Source organism: Bactrocera oleae, chromosome 5 (genome assembly GCF_042242935.1).
Source record: "Bactrocera oleae isolate idBacOlea1 chromosome 5, idBacOlea1, whole genome shotgun sequence".
Classification (NCBI taxonomy): domain Eukaryota; kingdom Metazoa; phylum Arthropoda; class Insecta; order Diptera; family Tephritidae; genus Bactrocera; species Bactrocera oleae.
In genome coordinates, this window is record NC_091539.1 from 67,585,649 (window position 1) to 67,602,505 (window position 16,857).

Sequence of the window (16,857 nt, forward strand, 5' to 3'; positions counted from 1 at the left end):
TGATATCTCTGACAAAATCAAGCGGAAAGTTATCGACAATGAGCAACAAAATTTGTTGTGTGTAAGCTCAAACTAAGAATTGCACATCCATTGAGAAATATATAAAAATACGAAACTGTTAACATTTACAAATAGTTTGAGGACATCTGTAGTGAACATATGTTTAAAGTTTCTTAAACAAAACAATAGCGTAGTAAAGTGTAATTTATATCTCCGTAAACTACAAAAACCAAAATAACACAACAGCAATAAAGTTGTTTACCAAAGTACGAAATAGTAGCTCTTGTGTAGTGCCTAAATTCTCAACGTTGTATTTTGTAAAGTGTGCTTTACGCTGTCTCGGGAAAAAACGATTTATAGTAGAACAAAATTCAATGAAATATGGCTCGACCCATCAGACGTTGTCCGATTTCCCGAGCTATATTAGAAGAAATTGCTTTGGAAGGTTTAGAGGGCATAACATTACCATGTAATGAAATTTAATAAATAAATTTTTCCAATTCATATTTTGTCATGATCATTTGTTCTTTTAGCACTATGGGCTTACTTAAGTATCGACTTGGAAGTAGAATTACCTTTGCCATCTGATGTGATAAACCGCGTGTGGAATTTCATCAAACAAAACAGCCATCAGCTAGATTTTTATGAATTACCAACAGAGAGAGTAACTGTGCAATGTGAGAGTCGCTTTACAAATGTAGATCCGGATTTCGGGGTACCCATTATGCCGGTTGGTAGTACTACCAATATTTTCAATAGGTACAATATCTTATAACACATCACTTGCAATTACAGGACCCCAACAAGTTTATGCGGTACAAATATGTACCAATTGAAGATGGTGAAATTCGCGGTTCGTGTGAGTTCTATAAGGAGCGGAAGAAAATAGCAGCCGCTGAAGTTAGCGATTTAGATGCCGAAGCTGTTTTGGAAAGGTGAGTGAAACATTTGTATGGAATTTGAATTTGCTGTTAATGCAAACAATTATTGCAGGTGGGATAAACGCTTTGTGGTAGTGGCCTCACAAGAATTGCGCTTTTGCGTACTTACACCAAGAAATAAACCTATTCCGCGAGACTTAACCCTGGTACAATATTGTTTCTGGGAAGCTGTGGGACGTTCACGTTACAATGGCGAGACAACTTCTGGTCCTTATTCCCTATTTCAGTTTTGTAAAGACTCCTCGGTGATATTTTACATCAAGTAAATAAGTGTATACAGTACTCATATATGATGACGAGTAATTATTAATTACACACATACTTTTAGACAAAAATTGTCGCATTTTGGTTTGATAACGCAACAGCCTTTTCATGAATTTCGTGGTGATCGGCTCGTGGTTACTTCCTTACTTAATTTACCACAGTACGTGCCAGAAATTCCGCGAAATATCATTACTCTCATAGAAAAAATTTATGAGCTAGTAAAACAGTCGGAACAACAAAACTTACCGTTAACCGAATTCCGTACCATGGTACCGATATTTGCACGTAAATCCAAATTTCGGCGTCTTGTACTGACTCCTTTCTTTCGACGTATCTTTGAGGTGAAAGTAAGTAAAACGATCTTATACATATTCCGTTCCTACGACAGTCGGGTAAACCGAACGGAATCGGCTTTTTATTCCACAAAAAACTGTCAATTCGGCAGCATTCTTCAAAGTTATGTCAAGAATGTTTTCTGCCGTTACAACAACAACATTGTATACATATCTTTGTATGAATTGTTTATTATGTTTCATTTTATTTTATAGAAAGTGCTAACTGGCCGAAAGAGCGGAAAAGGTAAAGAGCTTAGTGTTCTTGCGATTACTTTGCGCCACCCTGAAACACCATTGGAAGAACTTATAGAGGAGGAGGTTACGGAGGATGAAAAAGAGACCGGAATTAGTTTCAAAGACGCTTTCACGGATAATAAGCATTCTTTTGTTGATATGCCGCTGAAGGAGGAATTTTATCGTGCAGTTTTGCGACATGGCACGCGCGGTTGTAGTCACACAGAGCTCTCCAATTATCTCAGCGAATCGCACTGCGTGGTGCGTCAGATGGTCAAAGCGATGCAACGCGACGGCTTGATAGTACCGCATATCGTTGATGAGGGACGCCAAAGGATCCACAAGTATCGTCAAATAAATTATTTTTGACTATCTTATATTATATATATAATTTGCACGTTTTAGATTCGTTGCTTTGGAAGTGATTAATGCGGAAAAATTGTCGCAAGAAAAAGGCGTTGTAAAACCAGTGGAAGTGGTAAAATTCAACAGTATGCCGGTACGTCAAGTGCATTTATATCAGTAACTGAGTGTTTAACATTTCGCTTAATTGCAGCCCACACCACAGCTGGAAGAAACTTTGGCCGTCGACTGTCCACAAGTCAAAGCAACTGTAGAGGAGTACGTACATAAGGACAAGCCATTCCGCATAACCTTTACCAGCCGACAACAATCGCGTCGCGACTTTATAATTCAACAGCTGAACGAGCATGCCATTATGCAAACCGTTATTTTACGTAATAAATTACAGGAAACGGAACGACAGCGTGGTTTCAAAGACGAAATTTGCTTCAAATCCTTGCGGCGCATGTTCATGGAAATGAAGAAAACCGACAATTTGAAAGCATACGAGATTCGTTTAAGATATCAAGAACACGTACGTAGATACCATTACGTAGCGCATCCACAAATTGATCAAGATCACCAATTGGTGGATAGAGAAGTAAAGCGTTTAAAAAATATGCTCTTAGGAACAAGACAGCGTGAGGAGCAAAAGAAACAAAATAAACTGCGCATGTTACGAAAGCATGCTGCAAAACAAACACGAAAGGTGCCAAAAACCGTCGACACCAAATCTACAACGCCGAACGCCACAACCGAGCAGTTGCCTAAGCCACCGAAATTTCTCATATCCCGTTATATGCACGAATTTCTCTTCTATATAGTTGTTGAATTGCACGAAAAAAAAGAGATGCTCGAAATCGACGAGGCTTTGTTGCGCACATGGAAAGAAACCGAACCATCTCTGCAGGTGAACGAGTTTTTACAAAGTTTACATGCTGGTGTAGAAGTGCAGCAGAGCTATATGTCGGAGCTTAACTGGCGCACATTCATACCACCGCTGCCGAAGTATGCCGACAAGCCAGCTGGTTGGGTGAACTTTCTGGACGCCATTGACCGAATGCCACTTTCAATATTCAACAAAATATTTCGTTTCCAGCCAAGCGGTGGCAATGTGCTCGACGATTATTTGACCCATCCCATACGCCAGCACTATCTTATACGACAGTTGCCAATCGAATTGCAAAATCAAATAAATCGCATCTACTTGCAACGCATTTGCACGATGGTGCTGAAGCTATTAAATCACATGGGTCTAATACAAGTGGGGGAGAGTCAAAATTTCAAAGATACAATGATGATTTGGGTATATCTAAATCGGCGTACACAAATACTCGATACAACACCTTCGGAGGCGAGCTATGCCACCGTTAATACGGAGCGCAAATATGAAGAGTTGAATTTTCATTTTGCCACATTCGAGGACATTACCATGTACTGGACGCATGTGCATCGTATTTGTGTGTACACCAAACTCGGTCTGCTAAGTGCCAAGCATAATGAGAAGTCTCAAAGTCGTAGAGACTTGCACTTTCTACCCGCTGTAAGCTTTGACGATGCACCACACTACGATAACGGTGAAGTGCCCGGCGATCGCGCAGGCGCTGCCGGTTTTGCGGCGCATCTGTTTGCGCATGCATTGCGCAGTTGGTCGTGGATTTTGCGCACGAATGTGAAGCCATTGCAAACACGTACCGGCCGTATACCGTTACTGCGCAACGCCAGCATTAAACACTTGCGTCTTATGGGCTTGCGCAAGACACGCTTGCACGGCGGGCATGGCGCGCACGTGAAGCGCCTGCCACATTCGGTGGCAATCAAACGTAGTGCCAAAAAGAAGTCGGCCTCCATGCGCGATGCCATCGATCGTGACGCACTGAAAAACATGCGCACGCTGCGCGCCAGCTGGGGCAAGGATGAGGATGATTTGTTGAAATTAGCACGCGCCGTTTATATATACATAGCGGCGCCGGTACCGGTACTCGGACTCATTGTGGTCGGTAAAATTTGTCGTGACGTCATCAGACATAACCTAGGCATACGCAACAAGACTACACAGGCGTGCCATCGTCGTATGCAGTATATCGTGAAGAAAGGACGACATATACCAGAGGTGCCCACTTGGGTGCACATGCTGCAAACGAATATGGAAATCCAAGAACGCTATGGTGAACATTTTCTGCAACAACTGAAAAGTGTCTATGCGGTGCGTGAAGAGTACTGCGATGCTTTGGCGGTGCATTTCATAAACATTTTGCATTTCCTACATCAGTTGGTGCACAACACTAAAGGTAAAGAGACAATAACCGCTTTGCGACCACGCTTCACGATACCCGACAGCATCGAGGAGTTCGAGCGTCGGTACGTGAAGCGTATGGCGACAACGGAAGAGAAGCTTATGAAATATATTGATCCCAGCGACGAACAGGATGCGCTGGCAATGCTTGCCATAAACGTGCTGCACAGTTCGTTATGTTCGGCGCTCGACAAGACCTCCTATACGGCACAAGCTTTTGAGATTTTCAAAAAATTCTCGGAAGAAATACTGCAACGCGCTTTCCATATAGCACGAAATGGCGCACTGATCGTGGCGAATAAACGCAAGAACATCGAGAAGCTACCCAATCAACTAACTAGCCCGGCTTACTCGCTGTCGGTGCAATATCAACGTCGTTTATTTTATTTGCGCATACCATATTTCGTTTACGACTCTCTCTTTGGCTTCTTTGAGAGCGCTCTGGGTGTTTTTATGAAACCCGAAGAGGAGTTTATGGACCTGGCATCAACTAGCAACGCGCAGCCAGCGAAAAACTTTGTAGAGCTACGTTCGCCCAATGCCGGACAATTGTTCTTCATTACCGAGGGTTTGGCGCGAAACTATTGGAATTGTAATATAAAATTTCCAAGCAATATATTGACTGTAGATGCTGAACAAAGGCAGACGTTGTCGTCAATGGATCGGATACTCGATCACTATCATTGTATCTTCGATAATGCGCCCGAAACGGAATACACGAAGAACTTCGAAAATGAGGCTAACGAGAAGCAGGTAAAGTTTGAGCAATTATTTACTTCGGCAAAACCGTTATTCTATTGTATAGACACTGGAGTCCGGTAAAAATTTCAATTTTATTTTCACTATGCGGTTTTAAAGTATTATTTCGATCATTTCAAGACAATGATATTTAATATACAAAAATTGTTATTTGAGCGCTTCAATTTTGGTTCTAGGATCGCTATTTTCTGAACCTTCAAAAATCGACTTTGGCAATTATGTATTGTTTAGCTAATGCGAATCTGGTCACACCCAGAAGGAAACGTCGCAGAACCTGTAAAGTATATAAATGATCAGCGTGATGAGCTCTGTCGATTTTGCCATGTCCGTCTGTCTGTTTACACGTAATCTAATCCCTCAATTTTTGAGCTATCGATTTCAAATTTGACATACGTTCTCTACTTCCCAAGAATCTGCTCATGTGTCGAAATCGGTTCTGCGACTTAGGGCCGGAAACAGTAGAACACCTGATTCTAGATTGCACTGCCCTCGGTTCCATTCATGTGGACAGGGATCACATTACCGCAATAGCACCCAGCAGGTTTCTGGAGTTTGTCAGGGTGCTGGGACTCTGGGAATGCACGTGATAGAGGAGAGGGCACAATAGACCCTAGTTCGCGGTGCAAAACCTCATATTAATCTATCTATCTCTATTTTCGGGCATGCTATAGTGCCATACAAACTGTCTGATAAAAATTAAGTTTTTATATGGAATACTTCTTTATTTGACAAGGTATCTTCACCTAATTTGGAATAGATGATTGTCCAAGGCAACGCTATAATCTTTGAACATTTTAATCAGATCGAACCACTATAGCTTGTAGCTGCCATACAAACCGTCCGATCAAAATAAAGATAAGGATCCTTTTATGCTATAAGAAATGCACCTGTGACGTGTATTCTAGCTTCGTCGCAGCCGAAATTAATGTTTTTTCTTGTTTTTTTTTTTTTTTATTTACAGGTCCGCGTTAAGTTTCAACCCGCCAATTTGAGCTACAAAATCACCTACAGCCCCTACGATTTCATATCCAAACTGCCCACGCGTCACCTACACTTTTTCTGTGCACTCGACCACCTCAACCAGGAGGTGGAGCTAAATTTCAGTCGCCTAATGCATAAAGACGACGAACACGACACACTGCGCATCGAATGCCCCTTCAACTGTGTGCTCACGCATGCCAACTACATTAACGCCATCGAACGGATAGTGCAGGAGAAGCGCAACATTTTGCGAGAGTTGACTGAGATGCCACCACAAAAGTTGCTGAACCTGGCATTGAGCGGCTGTTCCGTGACTGTGGAATCATCGAATCTGTTGACGCTTGTGCGCATGTTAGAGTCTTTTTGGCGCGAAAAAGAAACTGCCTATGATCGCAAAGATCTGGGGCGTGTGTCGGCGAATGTGAAGATCAACAAAACAGTTGATTGGCATCAGTTATGTTGCGAAATACTGCAGTTCAATGTGGCGGAGGAGGACAATGACAAAAACGATGAATATGAGCCCACGCTAAACAAAGAGGAGCGTCTTGCGCGTGCACAGGATGTGTTTGTAGTGAATCTGCCCACTTTGCAGTTGGAAGCCAAGACAACTGTGCCCAACACATTTAAAGATATTCTGTCACACAACGACGTGTGCATATCCAAACTTTTGGTGGAGACTGAACTGGATCGTGAAAATATACTGAGGAAAATAGTAGAGTAAGTAAATGCGCTGTGCGCTTCGATGATAATCCATGAATTTGATTAAATTTTACGTTTGCAGTGAATCGCATTGGAAGTATACGGAAAATACCTTTGAAGCACTCAAGCCGAAATTGAGTAAACTAGGCTTTAATGCTATGGAACAACAGCATGTTGAAGACTTGCTGCGATTTATTGAAGCGCGTAAACTCGGCGTGCCCGTTACGGATTTGCTGGTATTTACTTTTCTTAAAAACAAAAAATTAGTAAATTAATAAAATACAACTATTTTTTCCTTAGCGTGAGTTTCCCTACGCCCAGTTTCTTTCGCGCGCTTTGCGTCTACTATCCGAGCATTATCTGGTCAAGCGTGTTGGTGTTGCCACCATGATGTATGTTCATAAAACACACATTCGTCCATGGGTCGTGCACACTTTCCACCTGAAAAGACTGGAGCGCGAAAAATTGGGACCCGATGGCACAGTGAGTCTTAAACGAGGCGCAAGCGATGCCGTTCCCAGCACCAGTGATAATGCGGAAGTAGCGGATAGCGATGATGCTGATGGTCCTGGTGCCAGTAAAAGAGCTAAATTAGCTGACGTTGCGCGAGTCTCTGCAGACGATCAACGGATAAGTAAGCGTGTGCCGAAGCCTGTAAAACGTTTTGAAAGCGCAAGTAAGGAAGGCAAGAACAAGGAAAAGGAAAGCAAGAGGTAATCCTTAGTGACATTTGCAATTTAATTTAAATCATAACGGTATAATTTGACGCATTGTATATATATTCATATTGCAGCGATATTATTGTAATGAAGCCCCATGCTTGGGTCCGGCTGAATGGCACTATTAATCGGCGTGTATTAGATCGTTGGTTGGGCTCGATACTCACCGAGTGCATTAGCCGTTCGGGTTGCATGGTTTCAGATATTTGCATGAAGTTTCCACATTTGCCTCCAGTGGAAATAATGTTTCTACTCGAAATACTAGGCGAATTGAAGTGCCTTCATTTAACCGAGATGAAACCTGCACCTGTAAACCTTTTCTCAGCTTATGAAGACGTACAAGAGAGTAAGTAGTTGATTGTCAAGTATTAAAGTAAATATTAACAAAAACAACTCTTCCAGTTATTGTAACGGAGTTCTATGACCCAGAACATACTTACGTGACTGCGCATGCGGACGCCATGACACGCATGTCCATCTTCATTGGCAAGAAAAAATACAGCACGCAATTTTTTTAAATGTTTTATCTAGTTAGCTGATAATACCCTTTTATTTTAGTTTGTTAACACTAGAACAGAATAAATTAATCTGGCATTGTCGCAAAGTCTTTACATTACAACCACAATGTATAAATTATTATTATTTTTTTTTTACTATAAATGAGTGTGTTTTTTAATTTATCGCTTCGATAAAAATACATTTTCGATTTCTTTGCGCTCTTTTACACATTCCGCCGTAAGTACTTCTACGTTATTGTCGTCGGTAATTAGCACATCGTCCTCAATACGTATACCGATTCCGCGAAACTCTTTCGGCACATCCGTTCGGTCTTGTGCTATATAAATTCCAGGTTCCACCGTGCACACCATCCCCGGCAACATACGCAACGAGCGTGGCATTAAGGGTGTATCATGCACGTCCATGCCGAGATAATGCGATACATGATGTGGGCAGAATTTGTAACCGACCTGCACAAACAATATTGAAACAACATTTTTTTTTAATGATTGAAACGCAAATCACTTACACGCGCATAACCGTTATCATCAGCTATATCCTTGGGCACGATACCGACTTCTTGCAAGTACTTGCCCAACTTTATGCACATCGTATCGAATAGTTCGTCCAATGTTTCGCCACCGGGCTTCAACAAGGTGCCTACAAGCATATAATTGGAATAATGAGTCGATGGTCAGTAACCATTACATATAATTTTGCTTTTACATATCAATTCTTTCTGCAATTGCAGCAATACGTCGTACAAAACTTTTTGCGCGGGTGTGAATGTGCCATCTATAGGCCAAGTGCGTGTGATGTCACTTGTGTATCCGCCATATTCGCAACCAGCATCCATAAGCAGCATTTCACCACTTTTGGTCAATTGCGTATTGTTTATGTAATGGATTGTAGTTGCGTTATTACCGCTGGCTACCACGGGCGGATAGGCCAAGTAGTTGGCATTCTTCATGCGGCACTTATAATCGACTGCAGCAAATAGGTGATGCTCTGAGATACCAGGTCTCGATTCGCTTATTACCTCATTTATAGCTCTCGAGGCAATTTGGCAGGTTTTACGCATGAGCTCTTGTTCACAAATCGATTTGAAAAGTCGCATACTTTGTATAAATGTAGCGGGTGACGTTAGCGCTGATGCATCGCCAGCCACATTTTGAACATCGTTGGTTATGCTCTGTTGATCTGAGGCAGGTATATCATACCACACGTGAGGTTTTTCGCTTGTAATGTGTTTTTTCAGAATTTCTGGAAACTGTTGCACTGTGTATGCTTCGTCAACACCGAAAAAATCGGGCGCATTCTCAATACCAGTACGCGCGCCATCCCACATTTCAGCGTGCTTATCTTTTGGCCTCATAAATAATATGGACTTGATGTCTGCTTTCTCGTTCATTGACATAACGAGCACAGAGTCTGGTTCCAGGCAACCACTCAAGTAATAGAAGTCAGAATTTTGTCGAAAAACGTAGGGAATCTTATCGCTCATGTATTTTTTAGAAGCGGACGGCACAATTACCTTGAAAAGTTTTTTGGTTTGTAAGCGCACAAAGGAAAATTATACCATTTATTTGCTAATTATTTTACCAAATTCGATTTCTTCATTTGTTGGTCAGCTTCATGATCTTCAGCGTATTTGTGCATGCCACTCATAAGCCGCATGCGTCGCTCCCGAAATGTTTCCACATTTTGCCCAATAACAAGCTCACCCTCATTTATAAGATGTGGATGTGTCACATAAGTAGGTTGACCAAATGTTTCTGAACGTAAAGTTTGTAAAAAACTCCTACTGAGTGTTGCAGCAGCCGGCGCATCTGATGAAGATGCCGATGATGACAACAGTGCTTTGTGGTCTAGAGAAAGAGACTTCACATTTAGTACAAGCAATATACCTTATTTGACACAATACTGTTACCGAATTTGCCGAGCGTTGTAATTAAATGAGCTCTTCTTGCATTCTTTAGAATAGACATATTTTTGATTTGTTTCTTTATATGTATGAACTGATACAAATTTTGACGATTTCCTAATAAAAAATTTTGTTTAATAAATGATAAAAATATGAGTTTGTCAAAACGTAATCACTTTGATTACTTATCTATTCGATAATATCAAATAACGAAACAGCTGATCGCTATTGTGAACAAATTTTTAATACCAGCCATATACTTGTTGTAGTTTTTATGGGAAACATTTCATTTAACAATTTGGAAAGCACTGTAACAAGTGCACTACCGCACGGATTTTAGTAATGGATCAGTTAGCTAGCCCCTAACGGAAAATAAAAACATGTGACTTGTTTAATTCACTTCCCTTGAGTTTTGAGTTATATGATTTAAAACTTGTTTTTCAATGGGTATTTATGTTAATTTTACTGAGATGTTGAAGGCAGAATATACTTTTTTTGAAAAAAAAAAATCGTTAATTCGTGGTTTATTTGGATTAAATTTATTTTTATGTATGAATCTGAAACCAAAATTAAGAAAATAACAAACCGGAGGTGGAAAATGTGCGAAACTTAACGAACCTGCCGCCGTCGAGGTCAAGTCCGAACACATGCAACCACTTTTAATTGGCTTGTTTACATACATACATATGTACATATGCACTAATTAGTGTTATGTGGACGAACATTTTTTTCAGCTATTGCGGGTCTTATTCGCAACTATTCCAATAATATGCTTACCTAATAGCAACCTACGGCGCTTAAAAGTATCATGTGTCACACAGTTGTTGCAAACCAATAAAAGCATATCGTGTAAGTAGGAGGCGCAAACACAAATATTTACACATGGACACAAGTATGTAAGAAAAGAATTACCTAGTACTGTTATTTGCTATTATTTATACACAAAGGTTTTCCGCCTACCATTTTTATGTAGGTGAATACCTGAAGTCCATGTAAAATCTCCCACTATGTCTGCTCTAAAATAGGAACACTTAAATCTGCAGGTGCATATGTATGTATTTGCTAACAGAAGATTCCCCAAAGACCAGCAGTTATTTTCAATTGGCTGCTGTCTGGCTAGAGAAGCCAATTACTATTAATAAGGTATTTTTCTATTGAATTACTTTTTAATCACCACTTTAGAGAGGGAATTTTAATGAAACTATAGGTAAAAGTGTAATTATATTTCTATGATAAATCAATTAAGAAGAAATTTTAAATGCAACTATTGACTTGTTTTGTTATGATTTATGAACATATATGCATGTAGACTGTTGTGTTCAGAACAATTTGAGCTCATTCGCTTGGAAATAGAATGAACTTTGATTTGTTACTTACATCTCTTAACGGTTGCCAATTACGTACACATGTACTTGCTTGTTGTATTCTCATATGTAAGTACATAAGTACATATATTTTTATTTATGTAGGTTAGAATGAGTAATTATACTTTTGTATTGTAGTATGTCTTTAAATCACATTATATTGTAAAAAAAACTACTATATAATTCGAGACATATACATACACAAGTTTTGCTAAAGAATTTTTAAATGATTCAATGCATACTTATGTACATACCAATTTACTGATATGTTTATATACAATATATAAATATTTCCGTCACAATATTGATCCCATGGCAAATATTTTTTGCAATCAAGTATAATTTGCTTCAAAAATAAAACATACACAAAAAAAAATATTATAAAATAGTATTAGTAGTAAGTAGTAGTAATTAATTTTTTCATCCTTCACTTTATTATTCATCCTTCTGCCGGTCAAGTTTCCAAGTCACAGTCTTCTTCTCAAGTTCAGCAACATTTCACAGATTTGTCGTGAGAAAGCATGGAAGTGGCTTTGCCACCAGAGGACATTAGGGATCGCGATTGTTTGATTAGTAGTATTAGTATTATTAGTATTAGTAAAAATTATTTACTATACATACAAAAACTTTACAAGCTCTTCTCAGTTAATTAATGTAGGGCACGTTATTTACTTTGTTCAGCAAACAATTATCCGCCACTCTTCGAATTTTCATTTTCCGCCCACACGAGTTAACTTCTTTATTTAAAATTTCCACAGCTGCTAGTAAATGTAGAAACATCTGGTGACACGAAATTCCCTCCCGAGAAATCTGTTGAATTCAAGATATTTTGTATTATAAAGTACAACTTCCCACAATGCGCGGCGACTGCACATACGACTATGTATATGAATAAGTATGTTGCTGCTTGAATATTATAAACAATTTTAGTAAACAGTTATAAACAAATAAAAATATATTTGCGTATTCATTCTCACTTACATCCGTACATATAATATAAATATGAACCCAATTGGAAATATAACAAATAAATCAAAACAGCTTTAAATTAAAGTTGCTAATAAATGTCAAAACACCGCCGGCCTCGCTTTGTAAGCTCTGTTGCACTTTCCCAATGGGATTGTGAAGGTTTGATATAAAACATAAGTATGTATGTACGTAAATATTTAAATATATGATTGTTTTCAAATTAAAGTTTAATCAACTAAAATATTATCGAAATAAATACACATATGCATACATATGGACGCCTTTAATAGCGGAAATTCAAGTAAATGAGATAACATATTTAATATGAAAACCACAGATGAAAAACCAGTAAGGAAGTGCTAAGTTCGGGTGCAACCGAACATTTCATAATCTTGCAACTTGCAAGGAACAAAGGCGGAGGAACACTTTCAGGTTTTGGCAAAACTTTATTTCAAACTGAGGAAAGTATTGACGTGATTGCATTCATTTAAGGAAAGAGGATACACTGTTATTAAAAAAAGATTCTTTCTGAATTTTATTAAGATTTCTTGCATATTGACCGATAGATGCGGTATAAAGTAAACCGGTGGTTCGAAAATATTTATGTTAGGCATATTTTTGACAAAAATTATAGTGCGATTTCGACAAATTTTGGAAATAAAATGAAATACCTTGAGGGCACTATTTGTGCAAAGTTTTATTCTGATAACTTTATTAATGTTTGATGCGTATACTGTAAAGTGAAAGAATCAGACGGAATTTGAAAGTTTGTTATATGGTAATTAGGCGTGGTTGTCAACTGATTTCACCCATTTTCGCAGTGTCTAATATTTGGGTAATCTCACACACCAAATTTGGTTGAAATCGGTCGAGTAGTAGGCTTTCACCCAAAGGTAAGCGGTGCCAAGCCTCTTGTCCAATTTTCACACCGGATCCTATAAAGTCCTTCTTTACCAACCTGGTGGTGAAGTTTATTGCTTATGGTTCATTTATTCAGTGAGTTATGGTACTTTTAGTAGTTTTCAGCATAACCATTATATGGGAAGTTGGCGTGGTTATTATCCGATTTTTATTATTAACTAAAAAATAACTTTTTCTCAGCAAGTTAAGTTGATATATCTTAAGCGGTTTGGAAAATAGGTACATTAAACCATTTAGGGGGCGGAGTCACGTCCACTTTAAAAAAATGTTTAACCCACAGTTGCCCCTGGCTACTGCGTTCTCCTGTACCAAATTACAGTTTTATATCTTAATTTGCGACTTAGTTATGGCACTTTAAAATATTATGATATATAATGATCTGATTCCGTTTTCCATTTGCAATACCAACCTCCCTTGTGTGCCAAGGAATATGTGTACCAAGTTTCATCAAGATATCTCAATTTTAACTCAAGTTAACGCTTGCAATTCGTCTTGACATCCTGATCATTTATATATATGTATTATAACTCGATATCTGTGATACAAACAACCGTTAGATGAACAAAACTATTAAACTCTGTAGCAGTAACATGTTGCGAGAGTGTAATAATATATGTAAATATTTTTTTTCTTATATATGTACATATGTAAATATCTTGCGAAGTCATAGAATTAGAAAATAAATCTAGTATGGCAAAATTTTAAAATGCTCGTACTGTGTGTATGTATATGGTATGTATATTTGTAAGTCGTTCGATGGAAATGACGAAAATTACATAAAAACGCAAGTACGAGCACGAACCAGTTTGAAAGCGCGAAATTCAGAGCCCACACATACGAACCGATGTTGTAAATATGTAAGTGAGAAAACGCGGATCTGAATCAAACCTGGGCAAAGTTCAAATTACAAACAGTAGAAATTATATGCGGGTCATTACAGAAAATGGAATAGCAGAAAAAGCCAAGTAACTAATGCGAATAATTTTTTTAGCAACTGTTTGCCAAATGTGGGATATGTATTAGTTAGCGAAATTGGTACAAATGCACATATGCACATGTTTACAATGTTTATAACTTTTTCTAAGTACGATTTTTTTTCCCAAGCGGCGGTTTGACACTTGAAAAATTACGACATTTGAAAGAAACTAAGTATAAAGTATTTATATATTGTATTTCGCTTTATTGAAATAAATCAATTTCAATTACATGTTGTAACCACTTCGTTTTATATTATTCTTACATACATATGTAGTTGCTAACAAAAGTACAAACCATCTACTTAATTATAATACACACTTAATATTTTTCGCACATTATACCTATGTACAATCATATACAATAAGCATTAATAACATTTATTGTATTTTGCTTGTACTTCGATTTAATTTATTTCACGACATTTAGTATGTTATCGCAGCTATCTGGTTCAATACAAAATATATTTTGATTGACCTTACGTAGTTATATATGACATATTTTCCTTGTAATTATCAATAATATTTTCGAACATTTCTTTGTATTTCAAAGTAGAAAATGAGATTTTTTTATGTGATTTCGACAAAATACCCTTATTAAGGTTTACTTTTATGGGTTTTAGCGTAAATAAAAACTTTAAGTCTTAGACAAGTAAGAACCTAAACAAATATGTTTATAGTAGAATAAGGGGTATTTGTGCCTCATGAGATTCCAATTTATAATATTACACAATGTTGTATTAATATGCATTCGGCAACTTTAGTTCTTGCAACAAGTAACGCAAATTTTCAAATACCCCATTTACAAACATTTAACTAATGCACTAAATACATTACCGCATTACCTTTGCAATTACTATATCGGCTGGTGTAAAAAAAAATTAAAAAATAAAATTCTGAAAACCGTTCATTTAAAGGGTGTGCATATAATATATACACGAATGATAGGGGTATTTTTACACACCATACTACTATTTGCTTGAATTAGCATTTGCGATATGTGTATGAACCAACCTATGTCTGCACACGACGTTTTATAATTTGGTACAATAAATGTGCAGCTATCAGCCAGATTACGCCCCCAGTCATTGCACTACTGTCCACACCACTTGTAATTGATGCTTGTTTTGCTACGCGGGGTGCATTATGACAGATAGTTTCGTTTTTAATGAAGCGGAACATTGATTCCACAATGTTAGCTGGTGTGATTTCACTACAGGTCTCCAACTTCTGCACAATGCACTTTTCCAGCTCCTCCATTTCTCCACATTGTTTCATTCCCATTACGAATTTTGGCAAAGATTTGATATCATCAATTCCATTTTTCGGTATATAACCAGATAATGTGCTGTTGATACAATTTTGAATATCATCCTTCTTTGAATCCAGACACTCTGGTCCTTTTTCTGCTATAAATAGCGCTATTTGATCACCGCCCTTGTGGCATATGAAACTGAGTAGACTTTTAACGATGCGCATGAATACATCTTGATGTTCCTTCTCCTCTTTGTCCAGGCACACCGCTAATTTATTGTTGAATTCACTAATGCAACTTAGCGCCTCGGGCTGTTTGTTGCAATATTTATTAAAAACAACATCCAATTCACCATCCGGGCTTGCCTTTTCAATTTCCGCTTGCAGTGCAGTGTAGTTAAGTATGTTTGTAGCACATTCGGAAAGCGTTGATACAGCGTTTACAATATCAGTATATGCTGTCTCGCCCTCTTCTTTGCCAGCTACTTCAATACATTTGTCGCGGACTAGAGACTTAACGTCTTCCAGTGTCAAATTCGTATTGGCAAACTCTGCAGGTAAGCTTTGCTTTAGGTCGTTAACATTTATTTGACTTAGGTCTATGTCGCTTGACGAAGAGCTGCTACCCAAAACACAATTAATGACGATTATAAAATAAGCTATCGGCAGCAAAGTTTTTGCTATTGGTGACGATTTCATTTTGCTCTACTCGGCAGGTATCAGTTGCTAAGGCACTAAGGTTTTCAGATTTTGAACAGCTTTTGCGTACGGAACACTTTGTTTTATATCTGGAACAATGCACAATTTAACTGAAACATCAACTACAATATATCGCTGGCACACAAAGACTGAATGATCTACCTCGATGGTAAAGCTGATTCACGAATTGAGTTGATAATAATTATAAGTCTCTATCGACGAATGAGTGAGGGCCGCTTCGTTGGTTATTAAAACAAAGCGTTAAAGAAAACGACAAAATTACTCTCGTCGTATTTCAGTTGTTCTCGCCTTTGGCCTTTGTTGATTATGGATTGAGATTGCAATGCTTGGTAAATAACAAGTTGCAATGCTTTGTCCACTCTGTCTCTATTTATTGAATTATTGAATATTTTAGCGATGGTATTTATAACAAAAAATCGAATAGGAAAACTTCTCAGGTAGCGAATTTATAGGTAAAACGGAATGTAAGAACGCACAGTAAAAAAGTTATGCACTTTACTATTCCCACGGTCTGTGCAGAGAACGTATATTATATTTACGTTCTCTGGTCTATGCATACGGTCTAATTTGACGTTCTCTGACGTTTCTCTATATTCAGATAGATGTCGCACATTTCTTTAAACACTAATTTCAAAGTGTTCTTTAACATGACATCCTACATTT

At 38.1% G+C, this 16,857-nt stretch overlaps 3 protein-coding genes across 3 annotated transcripts; 1 reads left to right on the forward strand and 2 right to left on the reverse strand.

Annotated features, from left to right (window-relative positions):
- The first annotated feature begins 143 nt into the window (after positions 1–143).
- LOC106621564 (general transcription factor 3C polypeptide 1) lies at positions 144–8,189 on the forward strand. Its single transcript, XM_014240490.3, has 13 exons — positions 144–469; positions 534–730; positions 796–935; positions 994–1,203; positions 1,270–1,552; positions 1,754–2,118; positions 2,180–2,273; positions 2,331–5,165; positions 6,133–6,869; positions 6,934–7,087; positions 7,152–7,564; positions 7,645–7,916; positions 7,973–8,189. Exons 1-13 carry the CDS (start codon positions 382–384, stop codon positions 8,086–8,088), a joined length of 5,904 nt encoding a protein of 1,967 aa, XP_014095965.2. The 5' UTR covers positions 144–381; the 3' UTR covers positions 8,089–8,189.
- LOC106621565 (xaa-Pro aminopeptidase 3) lies at positions 8,077–10,187 on the reverse strand. Its single transcript, XM_036362459.2, has 6 exons — positions 10,169–10,187; positions 9,999–10,109; positions 9,671–9,936; positions 8,795–9,602; positions 8,598–8,728; positions 8,077–8,538 (listed from the first exon to the last, which is right to left on the reverse strand). The coding sequence occupies exons 2-6, from the start codon at positions 10,054–10,056 to the stop codon at positions 8,248–8,250; spliced, it is 1,554 nt and encodes a 517-aa protein (XP_036218352.2). The 5' UTR covers positions 10,057–10,109; positions 10,169–10,187; the 3' UTR covers positions 8,077–8,247.
- A 4,214-nt stretch (positions 10,188–14,401) lies between these two features.
- On the reverse strand, positions 14,402–16,635 carry LOC106621561 (27 kDa hemolymph protein). The gene has a single exon (XM_070110332.1). The coding sequence runs from the start codon at positions 16,171–16,173 to the stop codon at positions 15,235–15,237; it is 939 nt and encodes a 312-aa protein (XP_069966433.1). The 5' UTR covers positions 16,174–16,635; the 3' UTR covers positions 14,402–15,234.
- Between the last annotated feature and the right edge of the window lie 222 nt (positions 16,636–16,857).